Genomic DNA, 21236 nt, shown 5'->3' with positions numbered 1-21236 from the left:
CTGGTAATTGGCTTACGTGGCAGTGGCTTGTGGGTACCACGTTTCCCTGCATGAATGTAAGGTGGAGATGGTTTTGCTCTAACATCTAGACTCGAGAGTGCATTTGTATTATAATACTGTATTTATACTTTTTTTATTATTTATCAAGTTTTATAATAAAAATCACTAATTATGTAGATCTTAGAACATCTCGCAATTTTTTTTTTAAGAGTTGGGGGAATTTTTTTATGTATTTTAAAAAGAAAAAATAAATAAAATCTTGGAGTTGTTGCTTTGCAAATATTCCTATTGTTTGTTTGGCTTTACTATTTTTTATATATATATATACAGGGACGATTCATACCGGCCATGCGTAAGTGCATCCAATTAAGTCAGAAAAAAAGTAAATGATGAGTGGGAAAGAACAGACTCTTGATTTGCCAAAAAAACTCTCCTAAATTGTGTGCATATAGAAGATGACCCAGTCTCAGTAAACGTGAGAGGTCCGAAAGGAACCAAACTCTCTTACGAGCCCGTGTATGTTCCGAAGAAGTGGGTGCCAACGGTCATACGTCCTTGAATCCGCTCAATCACCGTAGCCGAGTCTTCTTCTAGATAAATATTGTCCGCTCTGAAAATCTGCATCGGTACTTGAGGTGTGATATCAGCTGATACCTTGGCCAAACATTGGACTGCTATCAGACTGGTCAGTTCAAAATTTAAATCCTGCCTCCCTTCTCATCACCTTTAGAACAATCGCATCCATTTCAGCCAATGGCTATCCAAACTCATGTGCATCAGGCCATATAGAAGAAGAAAGCAAGATCAATATAAATGAAAATGCCAAAGATGTTTTATCTCCTTGGTTAGGCAAGACACGGTGCACATCTACCAGCTCAAGTGATGTCTAAAAGATACACCTCTCCAATAAATAAATGATGTCTTCTATTTTTATTTACATAAATGATGATATTTATTTTTTTATAAATTATATCGTACTATTTTGTTAGATTAGTAGAGAAAACAAGCATATATCTATGGTATTCCAAAAGAAAAGCATCTCTCTCTGACAGGATACCATGCATGCACATATGCATAAGGGAAAAGAGCGTGAAGGTTGATATTCAAAAATTTAATATTCCTCGATGAGAAAAATTAAATCCATCTTGTTTAGCACAAGCTTGACTAACTACCTTTCTAAATTATATGATTTACTATAATCAAATTAATTACCTTTATGGCATAGAATTTTATGAATCATGCATAACATGTCAATCAAAGGAAACAGACATTGATTTCTAATATTTTATCCCCCTTTATTTGGACGTCTTTTTGAAACATAATGGTTTCAATCAATATTTTGATAAAGTATGATGTGTTAATGTCCAATCCTTCAATTAAGTGACTATCAAAAAAAGTGTTTTCTGCTTTTGTCTTCTACAATTAAAATTGCAATCACCATAGAATATGCTTTATGGATCATCTTTGCCGAGCTTTATAATTACAAGTTAAAAATGTTGTAATATGATTCAAATCAATTGCATGTTTATTAAAAATATATATCGAAATGATTCCAATTTTCTCCATGATGAAAGTCGAGTTTTGAAAATTCGATATCACTCCTTGTAGTATAAGGGCCCAGTATTTAGAACTTGTTGATCCAACTAAAAAAATTACTTCTTTTAAAGTAGAGGTGGCCAAAATTTTGGCTAGAGCTTTATTGGATGACTAATTTGTAAGTTGGTGCTCTAGAAAACTCTGCGATCTAGCTAAAAAATATCATCAAATTTTGGGTGGATTAGTGATCTAACTCAATCAAGCTTCCAAGGTCTCTAATACTTGCTAACCACGTATGTTGTGCACTATAGCTATCCATGTTGACATATGCATGCATATCGTCCTACAAGAGAATAAAGCTACAAATACATTAGGTCATCCGATTCTTGTCCGACCTAAGTTCAACTCAAGTTATTTTTTAGGTGTAGGGTTTAAAACAAGATAACAAATTTGGATCCATTTTTATAGATACTAACATATTCATACAACCGATTGTGAGTTTGATATCAATCATCCACTCTTCTTATTTGAGCTTAGGAAAAACTTGGAATGATATTAGAGATGGCTCCGAATAGTAATATTTGTCAAATAAGGATATATAAAGACGACCCGCATATATAGTTAGAAAAAATATAAATTAAACTATGACCGATAAAGTCATCTTTTTATGGTGAGCCTTATTGGACGTCCTTTCATACCGAGTCCAGGTTTAACAAGCTAGGTTTGAATTTTGGAACTAATTTTTATTCAAGTTGACTTAAGTTTATGAATTGACTAGGTGGAGTCAATATTATGAGAACCAAATTAGACTCAATTGGATGTTTAGTCTTAGTTACAAGCATGTTTCCATACAACATGGATATTAGCTTTATAAAGGTTTGGGCTCAAGTTAGATCCAAATTGGTTGAACCTTTATTTAGGCCATTTGAAACAATTAAAAAAAAAAGATTTTTTTGTATGAATACCCTCCTAAATATCAGATTTTGCATGTATACCCTTCCAAAATTGATATTTATATGTATATTCTCGTAAAACACTTATTTTGATATTCTATATATACCCATGCTATCTAACGATGCTAAAAAATTAACGGTTTAAATTAAAATGACTAAAATACACTTAATTAGTAGATATACAAATAGATCGCGATCCCGATAGCAGGAGAAGAAGACAGGGACAATAGCATAATTTTAAAATTTTATTTTATTTTTAATTAATATAAATATAATTTTTCTTAATACCGTTAAAATAACTGTTATATTAAGGGTATTTGTACAATAACAAAGTTTTACGAGGGTATACATACAGATATCAATTTTATAAGGATATTCATGCAAAATTCGATATTTAGAAGGGTATTCATAAAAAAAATAATTAAAAAAAAAAAAAAAAAAAGAGAGTCAAAGAGCCGACGACAGTCATAAGAGTAAGATTCGCTTGCTTATTTGTTGTCAACCTCTCTTTTTTTTCTGACAAAAGATTGGACGTCCGACTAGTTTTAACCGAAACGAGCTGCAACCGCTCTCCACCCTTGTTTCCCTCCTCTGAACCTTTATATATACGTATCACCCTCCTCCCTCATCTCACCATTCCTTTTTTCCTCCTTTCTTGCAACATTCCTCTCATGGCGAGTCTCCGACCCCTCCTCGTACTCGCCCTTGTCCTCGTGGCGGTCGTGGCCACGGTATCTGCCTCATCGCCCCCCGTTTCCAACCCCAGCGCCTCCCCCGACGCCAACAACCAGAACCCCCTCCTGGCTCCTAAACCCAGCACCCCCCTGCCGGATTCCGGGACGGACGCTTCCGATGATGAGGATGACATGGATGACGACGATGTGGGACCAGCTGGATCTCCCCTCGTTCTCCCCACGGATGGAGTGGATGGCACATCAAACGCCGACGTCGCAGGTGACGCCCCAACACCATCTTCTCCGAAGAGCAGTGCCTCCGCAGCCGGGGTGACCTCCACGGCCGTCGCCTTCGTCGCCGCTGCAGGCTACGTTGTCTTCTGAGTTGGTTCCCTGAGGAGCACTACTCTTGCTTATTGCTACAAGATTCTTGAGAGATTTTGAGTGTAACATATATATACTTCATCTTCGAGAGCGACATCATTTCTCTCAAGTTCTGTATTCTGCAATAATTCCAATTATTATCGTTGCTACTCTTTAGGTTTCTTGAAGTCGTTGAAATAAAGATGAGCTGAAGAGAGCTTAAGAGGAAAATAAAATAAAAAAGTCTTCCTTTTGGATCCTCAAAGGAATGTTCTATCAAGGTCAAATGATGACACTTCTCTAATATATCTAAAGAATAATTGCTATTATTCAACGCTTTCTTTTTTATTGTAATCGACCCCTATGCTTTGTATGTTAAACTACAGAAATTCTACAAAATCTATCTCATCATCCTTAAAAGAAGTGCTTTCGTGGCGTTGTTGGAATTAGGATAAGATTATTTTAACAATCTCATAAGAAACTTGTGGTTCAACAACTATCTGATGAACAACAACTTAGCGTGCTATTTGTTAGCTGAAACCAAAATCATGATATGATGGTCAAGAGAATGGCATATTTTATGGATGCTTGTGTTCTCGTTTATCAGCCTTATCTATTGATATATGCTACCTGCCTCACTTGTATTTGAATTCAATTGCTTATGGCTCTCTTGATCCAGAGAGTAGAATGTAATACAATCAATAAGATTATATTTAGCTCTTTTATTTTTAAAATATTGATGTCAATACATGGCCTTAGGCAGTTGACCCGGAGTTAGAATCTAGTATTTGAATAGGAGACTTTTTGCGGCTAGTCTATCCGTTTCTTTTTTAGCTAGATTCCTTCGCTTTTTTTTAAAAAAAAAAAATGTTGAAGTATATATTTAAGTCTTAGTGAAAAGAAAAGAAAGAATTGGGGAAAAAACGGATGAAGATTTTTCATAGCTAAATTCCTTATTTTGTTATTGCTTTTTCTTTTCTTTTCTTTTTTTTGCATTTGGTTGGGACATGAATAAAAGGAAAACAGCAAACAATTAGGTGCTACTTACTTTCTTATAAAGGAGGCTGCTTGCTTATTGCCATAGGGAAAAGGGACTAATATGTCAAAAGCCTCATGCTATTTTCTTTTCTTTTGCTTCTTTTTTTTTTTATCAGATAGGGGAGGAAAGAGCCACCTAGAGAGGAAGAGCAGCGGTTGTGGCTGCTGGTGGCAGTCATTTATTTGACACCTCGGTTCCGAGTGCGGAGCTGAGAGCTGCTTGGGCGGACCTTCGATATGCCCGGTGCATGTTACAGGCTAGGTCTATCATCCTAGAGGGTGATTCAGCCACCGTTATCAGTTGGATCCGAGAGGGTCCTAGGGGTGATGACAGTGACCACCCATTGCTTCGTGACATTTGGGCTATGGTGAGGGATGGATGGGCCTTTCAGGCCAAGCATATCTACCGTGAAGCCAATGGTGCTGCAGATTGGGTGGTTGCGTATGTAGCTCGCCATTCTGGAGACACCTTGTGGACTGGAGATGGGGAGCTGCCCTTGGCACTCCGAGGTATCCTATTTTTTGACTTTATTGGGTGTATCCGTACCCATCAGGTATGATCCACCCGTATTAGCAAAAAAAAAAAAAGAAAAGAAAAAAAAAGAGAGGAAGAGCAGCTCTAGCTCTTATCCGTGCACATGATGCATATCAAAAGACCCAGGTGATGCCTAGCCAGCATCAGAGCATGTTCAGGCAAATTAATCATAGCTTCCAACAGAGGATTCATCTGATCAACCACTTCTGATAATTTACTAACTAAAGCATGCATAACTAAAAAAATATTTATATATAAAAATTAAAACCACAGCACTTTTGGAAAATTCAACCAAAAATTTATCCAGACATCTTCTATAAGGATCGTGCGGGCGTATTTAGTCTCATATTGGTTATTCGCAGGGTAGATCTTAAATACTTATACATGATCAAGGAACCCAAATAACATTTTCCGGTTAGTCATTTTGGATTGGGGGCAAATAGGTCGGGTCGGGTCCGATCTTGAGTGACCCTGATCCGACCTGGTTTTTTTGTTCGGATACTAATTTTGGACCCAAATCTGACCCAATTGAAGATTGGGTCGGGTCAAGCCGGGTCCATGGCTATAATTTTTGATCCAACGGGTTATTCGAGTCGGGTCTATGTATAACCCAGACCCGACCCAAAAAATTCGGGTCTGGATCGGGTCGGGTCCGGGTCGTGTCCGGACTTGTACTTTAATTTATGAATAAAGGCAAGGCATGGAGTTAGCAAATAAGGATTTTCCTGCTGCTGCTACTACTACTGCTAAAAAGGGAGTGGAAGAAGGAGTTAGCGAGAGAGCTTCCAGTTTTTTTCGGCCCAACGAGATCGAGATCGAGAGAGAGAGAGAAAGAGAGGGAGAGAGAGAGAAATGTCGGGGTGGGACGAGGGGGCGGCGTTCTACAGCAACCAGGCGCAGTTTTCCCTTGGCGGAGATTTAGACTAGGGCTCCCTCACCCGCCACTCTGCCCTCTGCAAGTTCAAAGAATTCATCCGCAGCTTTAATGGCGATAAGGGTGACTTCCCCTACCAGTAACTAATCTCAATAGTCCCCTTCCTTCTCTCCGTCTTCTCTCTTTCTCTCTCCCTTTGATCTCCATGCTTGCGATCACAGGGAGAGCCTTGTCCACAACCCCGACCACCTTATGGTAGCAACGAAGGACCTTGATGCCTTCGATGTTGTGCTCTCTGACAAGATCCGCAAGTCCCTGCCTGAGTGAATCCTCCACCCTCCTGAAATCGAAACAGCAGCAGCAGCAACAGATGCAGCTCGTTCCATTTCTACTGCCCTGTAGCCCAAAAAACCTTTCTACTTCATGGTGAGAACAGAGAAGGCCAATTTCACATGGAAGGTGTGGGAGAGAGGCCGCCCATATCTATAGCCCTCCCATCATCATTAAGGGCGACATGACATTCCGCCGATTACCTAGGGAGCGGCGAGGCTTGATCTAGGGCTCGGGGCAAGTACTGTTGTACCACTCCTCCCTCATTTTGAATAAAAAAAGTTTTCAGCTTGGTTTTTACCAATAGATGTGGACCTACGGGCTGCAGACCTAAACGAATAATTCGGGTTCGGATCGGGCTGTTGAGTAACGATCCAAAATTAACCCTCAAAAAATGGATCGGATCGGATCGAGTCGGAGTTGGGTCGAAATTTAGTAAATCCAAATCTAATCCGAAAAATAGAACGGGTCCAATTTTAGAATCCGACTCGGCCCCGCGGGTTCTCCAATTCAGATTGGGTCAGGTCACAGATCAACCCAGCCCATTTGCAGCCTTAATTTTGGATAAGATTCTAAATTGTTACAAATGGTATTAGAGTAAATCCGCCCACAATCTATGTAGACTAAATTTGAATGGATTTGAACTCTTAGCCTAAAGAAGATTTCAGAATTTAAATGAAAAGAATATTTGAGGACCATGTGATTAGAAAAAGAAAAAAAAACTCAAATTATGTCCCCCCTAAACAGCAAATTCTTAGACATCTCTTTTGCTGGCCTGCATCATTATTGGCACATAGCCATCGTATGTCACATATAAATTTAGAATGCATCAGTTGCATCACCTAAAAAGCTTCTAACATACAGATCAGAGTTCACAGCTAGATCTGCAGGCTGCTTGGGAGCATTCTAATTTTTTTAATCCCACAGACAGGAGTTGTCAGTAAAGCACAACAACACTATCCCTTCAAGCCATGAAATTTAATACAACTTCCTCAAATGACTGCTGCATATTACGCCAATAATTTGTGATGGCTGGTGGCCTAACACAGAATATTACTTAGCAAGAACCAAAAGCAACTACAAAAGATGCATTAGAGAAAAATTTAGAACCCAAAAAAATGAATGACAGGGAATGTACAACCGACCATTCTTTAAAACCAACAAGCCAAACATTATTTAGAGCTGCAAGATATGAGACAAGGGTACCAAGTAGGGCTGGCTGGTCAGTGCCTTCTGCAGCAAGACGCCAAATCCAGCTTTGCCCAACAATCAAAAGCAATCCAACTTCCAATCTTATCTAGGAGTACACACGGTTTTTACCATACTTAATAGCAATTGATGCTCCGATGATAATCATACCACAAATTTGAAAAAAAAAAAAAATAGTAGCAAGTATATAACCTAAACGCAAATTTATACAGGTCGACTTTTTTTTTTTTCATAAGCAATATCAGTACGCCCTTAAAAACATTTGTCTAGCATTCTCTCATACCCAAATCTAGCCAGAATAAGTGCTGCCCAGAACCAAAACCAACCTCTAGTAGCTACCTCATACCCAAGGCATAGACGCCAAATCCTCAGTAAGCATCATCAAAGCCATGGCGAGGTCTCTCCCAATCTTGCCTTACAGAACACATGTAGCAAAACAAACAGCAGAAGTTGTAAGGAACCAGAGCACGAAATGACAGCAGAATCAGCTGATGCTTGCTTCAAGTGGCTGCAGCAACTGGAGAGGGAGAAGCTGCGGAAAAGGATGGTAGGAGCCAGCTATGCTTCCTAGCATTCTCTACATATGATCGAAACTTCTCTTTGGCATTGGGGATGTCAAGAGCCAAATCATCAAGACCATCCCTCACCCTGGAAAACCCTTTTGTCATCTGGTTGATGGTAATCAACCCTTCACTGAAACACTCTTGTAGCAGGTCCAAAATCCTGTCATTCTTCTTTTCCATTGCCATAACTAATGCTTTCTTTACAACTTCATGGTTGAAGAAAGGCATCCCTAGGTCGCGGATGCATTGACATGCTTCCCTTACATCACCACCAGTCTCATACTCCTCCAGAAGCTTCGTAATCTTGTCCTTCGCATCTTCCACTGCCCAACCTGTGCCCCCACCCCAGCATCTCAGAAGCCTCTCACCTGCATGGCGAGCAGAAACAAGCGAGCGTGCCATGCGAAGAGTCTCGCTTCCACTGCAATTAGGTGGGAGCTTGCTGCTAATCTCCTCCAGGTTTAAGGGGGCTAACACATCATCAATCACAGCCCTAGCTAGAAACAGAGCTAGCTCATTGGATGCATCTAAAATGTCCAGCGCAGTATCTTCTGCAGACTCTAGAAGCATTGTAAATCCATTAACAATATCATCGCTCGAGAAGAACTCCATACTTAATGCAGAGAGCAGGACAGATGCCATTTCCTTTTCTCTATTCTTCCGATCCATGGCAAGTGTGATCAGTTTCTTGATAAAGATAGGATTAAACTCTGGGGTGGCAAGCTCTTCAAGGCTTCGAATGAGCTCAGGTATGTCATCCGAGTGAAAGTATTCGTGTATTATGGTCACCACTTCTTCCTTATACCTTCTTAACTTCTTGTTTTCATCATCTCTGCCTTCCCCATCCACAGGTGCGGACTTCAGGAAGGAAGGGTCAAGCCATCCTTCAGAAATTGCTTTCAGTACTAGCAACTGGAAGAAGGATTTTGCAGAGGGAATATCAAGAGAAAGGTCATCAAGACTCTCAGCAAGACGTGAGAAACCCTTGGTCATCTGACTAGAGCTAATTAAACATTCTTCTGCTGCCTCTTTTAAAAGCTTTAGAATAAGAGGCTCCGATGTGGGGATCTCCATTGCAAGTACCAAAGCTCGCTTCACAACCTCATGGTGGAAGAATGAAACCCCTAACTCCCTTATGCACCTACAGGCCTCTGCTGTATCTCCACCCTCGATATATTCTCTCAACAAATCTGTGATCTTCTTTTTTACCTCTTCAACAGTGATGTGAGTACAACCGCCCCAACGTCGCTCAACTAACTCTGCATGGTGGGGTGCTGAAAGATAGCTCTTTTCAGCCGTCTGGATAACTTGAAACCCCTTAGAGGACTCAGCAAGCGTTCTCTTTACTCTAGCAAGGAAGGCAGGAGGTAGGATATCATCAACAACCGCACGGGCGATGAACAAGGCAAGAACATCAACAGCATCGAGTATGTCAAGTGCCAGGTCATCAACAGACTCAAGAAGCATGACAAAACCTTGGCTGATTTGAGCTGAACTGATGACATCAGCATATAGAGCAGACAACAAAACTGATGCCATTTCTTTTTCTTTGTCATGCCGATCCATTGCCATGGAGACAAGTTTCTTAACGAAGTAGTGATGGTACTCGTCAGAACCGAGATCTTTCAGATCAGAGGCAGCCAGCTCCACATCACCGGTGCTGAAATACTCTTCAATGATGGTTACTACAGACTTCTTGTAGTCATCAAAAGGGGTAGGAATGGTGGCACCTACTAGCTCATATGGCTCCTGATATCACAATAAGACCTAATTACAATAATTAAATGCATAGATCCACAAGTGCATGCATGAACATATTTCACTCCAGTTAAATTTTTCTAGAGCCAGAAAAAAGGTAACTAAAATAAAGAGTCCTGTAAATGATTTTTATCACTGGCCAAGCATGCATACACACACACACACACATAGATGGATGGATGGATAGAGACATAGAGAGAGAGAGTACATACCTCGCAACTATCATAATTTGGATCATTACGATCGAGGCGTGTGTTGGAATCAGTATCAAGGAGTTTGCCCCATGTGCCTTTACCACCAGCACCATCTGCAACCAAATATTTGGGGAACTATGTTACTGAAGTCAATGGGATCTGATGCAATGTTGGTGGTTTATAAAAAGGCAAGCATTGAGGTCCTAAAAAGAAAATAGAAATAGAAAGTAATACGGTCATCAGCAATAGATAATACTACAAGGTGCAGACTCTGCTGCTGATTTGTGATCAAACAGAAAAGAATAGATACTGTAGCGACTTATAGTGGAAAAAAGCTAATAGTTAGTGGCTAAATAGAACAATGACAAGTCGACGTAATGCATAGCCGAACTTGCTTCAGGTTTAGGGATTAACTCACTAACATAGTCCAAAAGTTCCCAACTCTTTCACTGAAAAAGGGCAATCTTAGTCAAGCTGCAAATGAAGCCAGTCTTAATCATTTTATTACATGCCACAGCCATCAACAAAATCTCTTACTATGACAAGTGCATAATGTCAATAGTTCTGATTCATACATAAAGAATTGGTAAAGTCCAAGTTTATATGTTTCAACTCTAGGGTCAGCACTATTCACACATCAGGTCAGTGCCTATACACAGTCTATGCTTACACTCAAATGAATGCACATTCATTCAGCCACCAGAGAAACAGTAACATAGAGACTCTAGAATACATCGATCTTAACAATTCCTCCCAAAATGATACTTCCATAACCATGGAGAAGCGCATAATACGAAATACTTTCTACAAGGTAACATGCACTACCACAAAGGTGCCGTAATATCTTTTCAGATTAAAAAAAAGTACCAATGAATGACATTTTCAGATTAATTATTCCTTTGATTAGGGTTATTTTTAATTACTAACATTGAAAGACTTTCTACAAGGTAGCAGGTACTGCCTCAAAAGCACTGTAATTTCTTTTCAGATTTTAAAAGAAAGTACCAAGGAATGACATTTCCAATAATTATACCTTCAATTAGCGATTATTTTTAATTAATAATATTGAAGATTTTGCAAGAAAAACGTCAGAAATATCCAAATGATTCTGATTCCAGTCATTTCACCCCCCTGACTTAAAGCAAGCATACATGATCCCCTAAACCAGATCCTACAACTAAATTATCCTCATCATACAAGTTACCTGGTGCCAAATTGAAGAACTTGGAATAGCTAAAACAAAGAGCCTTTCCCTCATAATAAGTGAAACTATTTGCTCAAATTATAAGCTAGTCAATTGACAGAAAAAAAATGAGAATCTAAAGGAGTTCTAGGTAATAAGGTTTGTTGATGGAAAAATATGAGAATTGAAAGGAGCTGTTATAACTGCATAACAAGAAAGAAGGCTACTGATAGAAATCCAACCAAAAACTCCAAATACAATCCTATGAATAATGTTGAAGCATCAATAACTGCCTGATTAGGCATTTTAGTAAGAATGGACAGAAAACGATAAGATCTAGTTACCTAAATTTCAGCAATAAAAATTTTTGACAGGATATGATAATCAAACAGGTGCTCAAAATACAAAGATGGCTTGAGTTGCCTTCAAACAAATCACTTGGACTGGATAGTTTTAGCAGGATTTCCAAACTAATTTTCACTTATAACTAAGACATGTTCTGCAGAACTTTAGATTCCCTTCATATAGCGAAAGCATAACTAGCTTACAGAGCAATAAAAATTAATGGGATTTCGTCAAGTAGTGTTTTAAGAAGGCTAACTTTAAGTTTCTGATTTTACATCAATAATTTGTCATATCTTGACAAGAGCAGAACCACAACCAAATACATTCTGCAGGTGATTGGCTATTTGTTGAGCAAGCCATTTTTGACAAGATCATATTTGGCTGGATTTTCTAGCTCAACAAGTTTTCTCGATAAATGAGTTGAGCTTGAGAACTGCCTAACTTGCTCATTTTTGGCTTGTTTAAGCTCAGAATAATGCCTTATGTGCTCTTAACAGGTGCTTCACAGCAGTTGTTAAAATTAATGACCTCAACTTCTCGTAATAATATGCCAATATATGACTGAAGGTTCAAAGCATTCTTACAGGATTATGCTTCCTAAATTTTCTGCCTAAACCCCAGTTTCCTAATATTAACTTTCAATATGACATTCATTCTTCACCGAAATAAATCTGAACCACTTGCATGGTGACGACAGAAACGAGTGCAAACACAATAACTGGAAAGGACAGAACATTAGAAATATTTGGACAATTATGGGAAAGTATTTAGTACTTAAAAATATCGATTAATTATCCCTAGGTGCCCAATGAAAGCGACAAACAATGTTAATTAATAGTGAAGAAAAGCACAAAAAATTAATGCCCAATATGTATGTCTGCGTGCATGAAGATCAAATAAGGCAATAAGTGAGTGTGCGCGTGTGTGTGTATGTGTGTATGTGAGAGAGAAAGATGACCTAATATACTATTATAACTGAGGAATTAGTTGGAATGTATATCCTAACACTGCACAAAAGCGGCTATATTTCCGAACTTATCAATTCCCATAACAAGCCTAATTAGATTTCTTCCTTAGAGATTTAAATCATGATAAACATCCATAAAAAGGGATTCAAGTGTTGTTGGATTCCAGGGAGTTCAGGGTGAAATTTTCCTCAAGTAGGGATTTCTGTGATTTTATTCATAATAAAAGCTGAAGTAGGTTAAGAGTGTAATATAGCAAATAAATCTAAAATAATTCCACTAAAAAGGCATGTTAGCACCTAAATTACGCTTAAATCTTTTTAAAACTTATCCTATATCTCAACCGAAGCTTCACACCATTAAACATGACCTATAATATCCAAAATGCCTGGAACACACACACACACACACAGAGAGAGAGAGAGAGAGAGATTTACAGATTTCCAATTTATGCATTACAAGTGGTCATTAGATGAACAATGCTGAAAAATCTAAGGTGCTAAAATGTATTATACACCACAAATTCTTCAGATCACCATCACTCTATAGACAGCTAAAAGACATGCTAACCAAATTTAAGGTGGCTTTAGATGATTCTAAAACCATTGTATAGTGTCGTTAAAATTGTTCATTTTATAAATATTTAACGCATAAGCAAGAATTCTCTAAAACAATAGGCAAATGGACTGAAGGCATTCCAGATGTTGTATGCCAACTTTAATGCAAGGATTTCCATTTCTGATGTTCGATCGCTAATTTTGCACGTGCTGATAAGATAAAGGCTTCAATTCTACCAGTAACACTCCACACCTCCAACCTCCCAAAGAGAGAAACAACAAAAAACACAAAGAAACACAATAATTTTATACTCAAACCTACTACTTAGATTTATTTTTATTTATTTATTGAGGCTAGTTGTGGCTAATCCCCACCTTTTCTCCCCTGTATCCATCCTACCCTTGGAGGTAGATTCCATCAGGAATCAAACCTCCATCCCCTTACCCAAGTGGCAAAGGGTGATACCATCCAAGTCAATGCTCAGTAGTTACTTAGATTTATTTACATGATACCAAGATCATTTTAATGAATGAAGTATAAAAATGTCAGCCATTAAAATATGACCAGTACTTATATCACAGAAAATTCCCTGCAGAACCCCAGCTTCGGCCAATCCCTCAAACAAGCTGTTCTTAAACATATTAGGTTGGCATCTAAGTAGCTGAGCCAAGTTCTAGCTCAGCTTAGTTACAATTCAATTTGATCTTGGGCGTTGGTTGACTCACTCAAGACTTGCTCGATTTCCCTTTCTTCAAATGCACAACTAACATCATTTACCAATTTTGGTATATGATATTTGACTATATAAGATAACACATACTGGCCATGCAATCTGTTGGGACCATAATGACTGCATATTCCAATTTTATGACCTTGGTCATAGACTCATTAAAACTGTGATCGAACATGTGGTTCCCTCCACATCCTTCAGACCCTCTTGTACTTAATAGCAATTAAGATAATGGAGAACCAAAAGATACATTAGCTCCTGATGGAGTAGAATAATGCTACACATAGGCCTCTGATAGATACCGGGCACCCACGAACCAAAAACTGTAATTAGCTAATCTAATTAGATAGACACTCACCTGACACCTTCGTCATAAGTAGTTTATAGTCACCATATCTGAGTAGTATGTTACACTCTAATCTGATATGCGATATGATTATTTAACAAGCTCATTGTCTTTAGTATATTTTAAGTTTTTTAATACTTCCAAACTTTTGGAATGAAAACAATGGAACCATGGATAATGTTTCCAACCACATATAGTAATTTCAAATAATATACAAATTACCATAAATATTTGCAATATATGTTTATTGGGCTGCCTTTACTTTTAAATTACTAGTTCTAACTTTTCATGATTTTTCTCTATTTCTTGACTAATGCTTCAAACTCAGATACATACTGGTGAAATTTCCAAAATGAAAACTGAATATGCCTAACTGAAACTGACTTCTCAGACATTCATAACAAAATTCAGTAAGATGAACAAGGTAAAGTATATGTACTGGAAGTGCGCCGACTTTGGTATTGTACCAAACTTGCATAAATATTCCACGCTTACACAAACATTAAAGGTCATAAACCAAAAAGATACATACACATGTATGTACTTTGCTCACATAGGTCATGTCACCATAAATAATAAGCTTGCACTACTTAAGTGAAAAATATCAGTTAAGCAGATAGTGAAGTTCCATACATGAGTTCATTAACTTCACACAGAGGAATAGAGGAAGCATGCCTATTTTACAATTGATCGTGGAAATAATCAAAGCCTAACATCTATATCTTCCATAAATGTCCAATATAGTATGTGATACACCTCATATAAGCTGCTCATGGCATCACCTCTTGTAGCCCTCACACAAGCGTTGAAGCACTATTGTTAAAAGTTCTTTCTAAGATATCATGCTAATGGTCCTCAAATAAGCTTATCAGAGCCAGAGTGTATTTTATGCATAAGATTCTCATGAATGCAAACATAACTAAGGTCTTAGATGTGTTAAAAACATAAAAGAAAATAGTTACCCACTCACCATTCCTGATCCCAAACACCAACTTGAATAGCCATAAAACCTTCAATAAGTTTAATTATATTCAGATGAAGTTTGTCAAAGCTATATTGGCACATCAACAAGTCTATGCCCAACAAATTATCCAGAGATAACTATCTGACATGCTTCAGATGGCATTTCAGGCATTATGAACATATCTCGTCAGTATCTTTCAAAACTAGACATACCCGAACTATAATATACTGCAATCGAGAAGAACAGACAGTGCTATGCCATAAAAAGTAACACACAATCTTGAAACACTTCTTTCTAATACATTATTTGCTTATTAAATATATATCCAACTAGCCACGAGTGATTTATCACCTGATAACCAAGCCAAATGCTGTAGTGCAGAGTGGAATACAAACTAAAACCAGGGAAGTCGGAAGTCCTAATTCTTAGCACCAGATCCATTTAGGCAATGCAAACAACTTTAATTCCTCCATTTAAGAGCACTAGTATCAACATTTATAATTTACCAGAAACATAAGAAGCGAAACCGAAGGTGACCCTGAGAATCTAACTAGAAATCTATAGACCACAAAACAGATTAGATGCAAAGCAAATTTCATGTTAGTACGACACCATGACCAAAGAAACGATATTTATTTAAAAAAGGAAGGAAAGAAAGAATTTTCCGCTCACCCTTCTTCACGCGCACTAGTTTCCCTGAGTGGCTCCGCCTCACATGCCTCACACCAGTAGAAGCCTTCCCAGCAGGCCCGCCCTTGTTGTGGTACTCCGAGAACAGCAAAGAAGTCGGCGATCTCGGCGACGAGGACAGCACCTCAGCATTCTGCGCCGCTATCTTCAGCACCTCCCTCTGCCCATCCGTCAAGAACCCCTCCTTCTTCGGCGACGCCATCTCCCACGTCCCCTAACCCTCTCAACCTGCAATCAACCACCAAATCCTCACCGTCCCTCCTCTTAAACATTCCAAACTCACCCCAAATCGAAACAATCGATCGGAAAACAACAAGAAAACAGCGGAAATCCATTCTCCAAAAAATCCATACCTCGGGAACCAGAAAGAAGCGAGAGAGCCGAAGAAAAGCCCCAAGTCGGAGGGCTAATCCACCATTCGAATCGCGACCGCCGCCCTTCCCGAACTCGATCGAGTCTTGGCCCGGGGAGTCTGGAGCCAAGACGAGGGGGAAAGGGAGCGCAGAGCTTGAGATCGCGATCTCGATCCCTCTCTGAGAAACCCTAGAGAGTAGACCACTAGGGCGCCCCCTCGAAGTCTCCCTCGAGATCTCGAGGGCGGTTTTGTTGGCTTCGATCTTTGCCTTCGTCCTGCGGTCGAATTGGATGGATTTAGAAGAAGAGAAAGGGGGTTTCCTTTATTTATTAATCGGGAGGCGCCTTCGGTTTCGAGGCCACGTCACGAGTGGGGCGGAGGGTTGGTCTTGTCGAGTATATCTCTATATCCTGCTTACACGTGGCTGATCCGCTTGGTTCGGTTTCTGGCCGCTTGCGAGCTTGCTGCTGACCTCATGGCATATTATTTGACCTTTAATCTTATATAATCCTTTTTTTTTCTTTCTTTTTTTTGAGGTTGAATTTGGCTGAGAGTGATCATCATTGGATAGCAATTTTGGAGTAGTGATCTGTCGAGAATAAATTTAGGCATAATCATTTGTATACATGATGAGATTTAGAAAAATTGCTCATAAAATATTTTTTTCTGAAAAAAAAAGGTTTTATTTTATTTATTTATGTAATTAAAAGTTTCATAAATATGGAAAGTTTGTAAGTTGTTTTCGAGAAGAAATTTTGGTTACATCTTCTTCTCTTTTTTTTCCATGGACCCCCTTGCAATTGAAGAAAAAGTTTTTTTTTTTTTCTTAGGAGAGGATTTTGTTCATGATACACACATGCACACTTCAATTTAGTACCTTTCGAAGCTTAGCTCGCTATTATGTAAAAATTCTTTCTAATTTATGTATCTTCCTTGATAAATAAGGCAATATGTCTTCATGATGTATCTTTCATTAGTGTTCTCCAAACTCCTTCCATTTCTAAAAAGAAAAAAAGTTTTTGAAATGCCTCCCTTAGGGGTTTTAAGTTATGAGATATTGAATTTATATTCGTAGAAACCAAAGCTGACAGAACTAGGCTGCCAAATTCCAAACTATGTTGTAATATCTTCAAATGCCTTCCTTATCATTAGCAAAATAATATTATTTTTTTATTCTAAATTCATAATATTTATTATGTTTATATATTTTCAAAATTATTTTTTTGAGAAAACCAATCTCATTCCCCACATCAAATCTTGAATATAACAATGCTTTTATATGTATGCAATGCATACTATCTTAATCCATTGGTCAAGTAATTACTTAGAAGGTTTCTAGTGGTACTGGTACAGGCTTGCCTCTATTTTGTTACCCATGGCGGAAACTCCTAATCTTAGGATATGATTTGAATCATAGCATATTGCATCAGATTACAAGTGCAAAATTGCTTGCAGTTGCTTGTATTTGTACATTGGGATTAACTCCCACCTATCCATAATAATAGCAATAACCTGCCAACTCTATTCAGCAACTGTTCTAAATGATTCACTTTTAGGCCCGACTCACTTCAAACGACCGGTAATGGAACATAAGCTAGATTTTACCTAAGGCCTTATAAAGGCCTAATCCATGAAAGAGCTTCTTGAGCACCAGCCCAATAGGTTCATTTTTATTTGGGCAAAGTTGCTATCCGTGAAGCTAATGGGGTTGCGGATTGGATATCTGCTTACGTAGCCAGTCACTCCGGTAGTACCTTGTGAGCTGGTGATGGAGAGTTGTTTATGGCACTCTGAGGTATTTTGTTTTTTAATTTTATTGGGTGCCTCCATACTCGTCAGGTATGATCCACCTACCTTAGCAAAAAAAACAAGAAAAAAAGAAAGGAACCACTATCCCTTATGTGCATTGCATACTACCGGATATCCGAATCACATAAAAAGGGGGGGCAAAGAAGCATGAGCAGAGTTTTAACAAGCGGATAGATATATTAGAAGTGAAATCCATAGTGCAAGAATTTTGGCGACAAACTTAAAATGATCAGAACAACTCAATTCTCATGTGCCTATAAAAATTAAAAAGAAGCAATTTCTTAATAGAAAAATTGCTTATGGATCTAGCCCTATGCAATCAAATCACCAAAAGGATCATGGTGAATCCTAGCAAATAGAGCTTTATAAGATTAACCAATTCTCGATACGAGCTAAATAAGCTTAAACTGATGGAGGATAATTGGATTGATTGGTCGGTCGAGTCGAACTGGATTAATTGAAAAGGTTGGGTTCGGCGGGCAAGTTAAGTCATTTTATTCTGAACAAGGTGGGAGTAGAACAGGTTAAGATGCTACTGGTCGAGTGAGTTGGTATCATGTTGGCTTAGATGAGGAAAGCTAAGTTCGGCCCAAAAAGCCACGTGCGCATTTAATTTTTCCAACATAACGGTTGTTAATTTCATGAACAAGCTACATATGGTTAAGATAGTTGTTGAAGGTAGCGAACTCGGGGAATGGCTCAAGAATCGTTGTGATGTTAAAAGCCAGAGCAAAGGACAAAAGAAGGGAAGGGGGAGGAGGAATATAGCTTGGGGTTTAGGAGCCACATGGTATGTGTTTGGTTTGAATTGCTAGTACTATGGGGAGGAGATGAGGGATTGGTAGGGACAGAGGAGTTGATGATAAGGAATGCAACTTGGGTGTGGGGGGACAGCATCAGTTAGGGTTACTGTATTTAGATTTTGGAATTATGATTGCCGAGAGGTCGACAGTTTGTAATCCTCTTCCAATTAGATCGTGACCGTCGAGGATGGATTGGATGAAAGATTAAGTCATTGCTAATGGTTGGAAGGGAACAGCCTGCCACCAAAGTCATAATAGGTTGGAAGAGTAGTTTGGACTGTTAGAAGATGGCAGGTTCAAGTTGGGACCATTTGACAGTTCAATCATTTTGAAAGGCTGAGGGGCGTTACTTTTCTGTGATTTAGTTGGTTGTACTCATGTTAGATTTATATGAATGAGTAGCCGTTTTTACCAAAAAAAAAGAGAAAAAGGCCGAGAGGCATATAACCAACCTAAGTTTCCAGTCACTCAGATGCTTAAAAGTATTTGGTTAAAAACCCCGTACATCATAAATAGGACGATGCTAATCGTCTTCCAATATTAACACTTATAGTTCTTAATTTTTCTTCTCCCAAAACCCTAGACAAATGAGTTAGGAATCTGCTCGCAAAGAAGAAAAATTATGTTTGGTGATATCATTTTAACCTATTAGCAATATCTTTTGAAGGTTATATCGAAGACCTAGGCACAAATTTAACCTTCAATGAGGTTATTAGCCCATGGCTATGGCCCTTTTCTACCAAAGAAAAAGGTAATATTGCAATTGTGCATTCTCATGATTCAGAAATGAATACTTGTCTTCTCAAAATATATGTTGCAATTGAATGAAAATTAGCTTTATCAAGCAGAATGCCATTTCTTACTAGAGTGTTTACGAGATCAACTCATCACATACCAATAAGCTATCATTACATATATCAGGTACCGATATAGCAAAACTTGCTGATGACACCTAAAATCCTAAAAAACATATGCAACAAATATTATAGCTACTGCTTTTGATTCTTGAAGTAAAAAAAAAAAGAAAAACAGTTGAAGGTTGGATTGATACATAATGGTTGTTTTTTTTTTTTTGATACATTGGCTATTCACCCTACTTTAGTGTAGATGTAGTCAACCGAATCAAAAGCAAGAACCTGGCACAACGATGCTGGAAGGACTCCCTGATGAGTCCAAAGGACCTCTTCAGAATGCTGCGCCGTATAGGTAGCCATGCAATCGGCAACTCGGTTTGTCTTTTGGTAAGCATGCAGAAAGATGTTATAATCTCTCCATAGCTGCCAGATGTCCCAACATGATGATGGCATTTCGAAGCCACATTGGTCCCAACATCAAAAGTGTAACAATTTCTGCAAGAATTTTGCATCACCAAAGCATATCTCTTCCTGTACAGACAGCGCAAAGGCAGTACTCTTGATGTTTTAAAAAGCAATGCAAGGCTGTTCTTCAGACTTTTCCTCATTGGCCTGACAAAGAAAGCTACATGCGGCGAGGAAGACAGCAATTAGATTTGCCTACCAACTCTGAGATGATATGGATGGCTCGGATCTAAACAAGATTTCTTGATCTTGAGGTCCAGCGGGCATTGAGGGGGATGGTTGGCCAGATCTACTTTAGCTCCTTTTCAAGCCATCAAGGCATAAAGTTTGTACTTTCGCAGTTTTGGATCCAGTCCACAGCACTGCAGGTACGTTAGACCCTACCAAATCACTATTAGGCATTATAATAATTATGATAATAGTTATTTATTTTAAACATTATTTTTTAATAGTAAAATAATCAACGAAATAATAATCTCAGAGAACGCTTAGAATTAGACACACAAGGCTCAACTCCTAACAAATGTTCTAGAGAGATTACGTGTGACTAAGAAATTAATTTGCTACTTATTTTTTTGACTCGCATGACAGGAAAGATGGTATGGCCCATTGAAGCTCTGCCTCCCATTATGTGCATAAAAATACTTCAAATTGGTTCGCATCCTCCTTGCATCACGCCAGTTTTGATACAGCTCTATCGCATCCTACAGATATCATTTTCAAGCCCGCTAATTTCGTGTATCTTGTTAAACTATGCCGTCTTTTATTATTATGATCCTATAATTTAGAGAGCTCGTGCAGAGGTATATTTAGTTCTATAACGATTATTTGCTGAATAAATTTTAGATATTTATATAGAATTAAAAATCTAAATAACATCTTCCAATTAGCTATTGTGGGTGAGTTCTGAGTTGTTACAAATAGTATTATAACGAATCCATCCCATAACTTATATAGAAAAAGAGACACTGTAGTACGGATACATTAGGGCTAACCACGGAGGGATCGTATTTATTGTTTATGATGAGATTTGAATGTATTTATGTTTATGATTAGATTTGAATGGATTTGAATCGGATCTCATAGTTGGATTAAGAAAATATGTGAGAATAAATCTTAAATTGACACGTGTCATCCATCGT

The 21236-nt window shown here is 38.3% G+C and overlaps 1 protein-coding gene across 1 annotated transcript; it reads right to left on the bottom strand.

Moving 5' to 3' along the window:
• Positions 1-7450: 7450 nt before the first annotated feature.
• Positions 7451-16534, bottom strand: LOC103714460 (MA3 DOMAIN-CONTAINING TRANSLATION REGULATORY FACTOR 1-like). The gene is made up of 4 exons (XM_008801714.6): positions 16162-16534; positions 15791-16036; positions 10046-10140; positions 7451-9824 (listed from the first exon to the last, which is right to left on the bottom strand). Exons 2-4 carry the CDS (start codon positions 16008-16010, stop codon positions 8013-8015), a joined length of 2127 nt encoding a protein of 708 aa, XP_008799936.3. The 5' UTR covers positions 16011-16036; positions 16162-16534; the 3' UTR covers positions 7451-8012.
• Positions 16535-21236: the final 4702 nt, after the last annotated feature.

The sequence above is a fragment of the Phoenix dactylifera genome, chromosome 18 (genome assembly GCF_051530095.1).
Source record: "Phoenix dactylifera cultivar Ajwa chromosome 18, Ajwa_hap1_PhDact_Kaust_v1.1, whole genome shotgun sequence".
NCBI lineage: Eukaryota > Viridiplantae > Streptophyta > Magnoliopsida > Arecales > Arecaceae > Phoenix > Phoenix dactylifera.
Note: the sequence above shows the minus strand (reverse complement) of the source record. Positions and strands in the feature narration are given on the sequence as shown.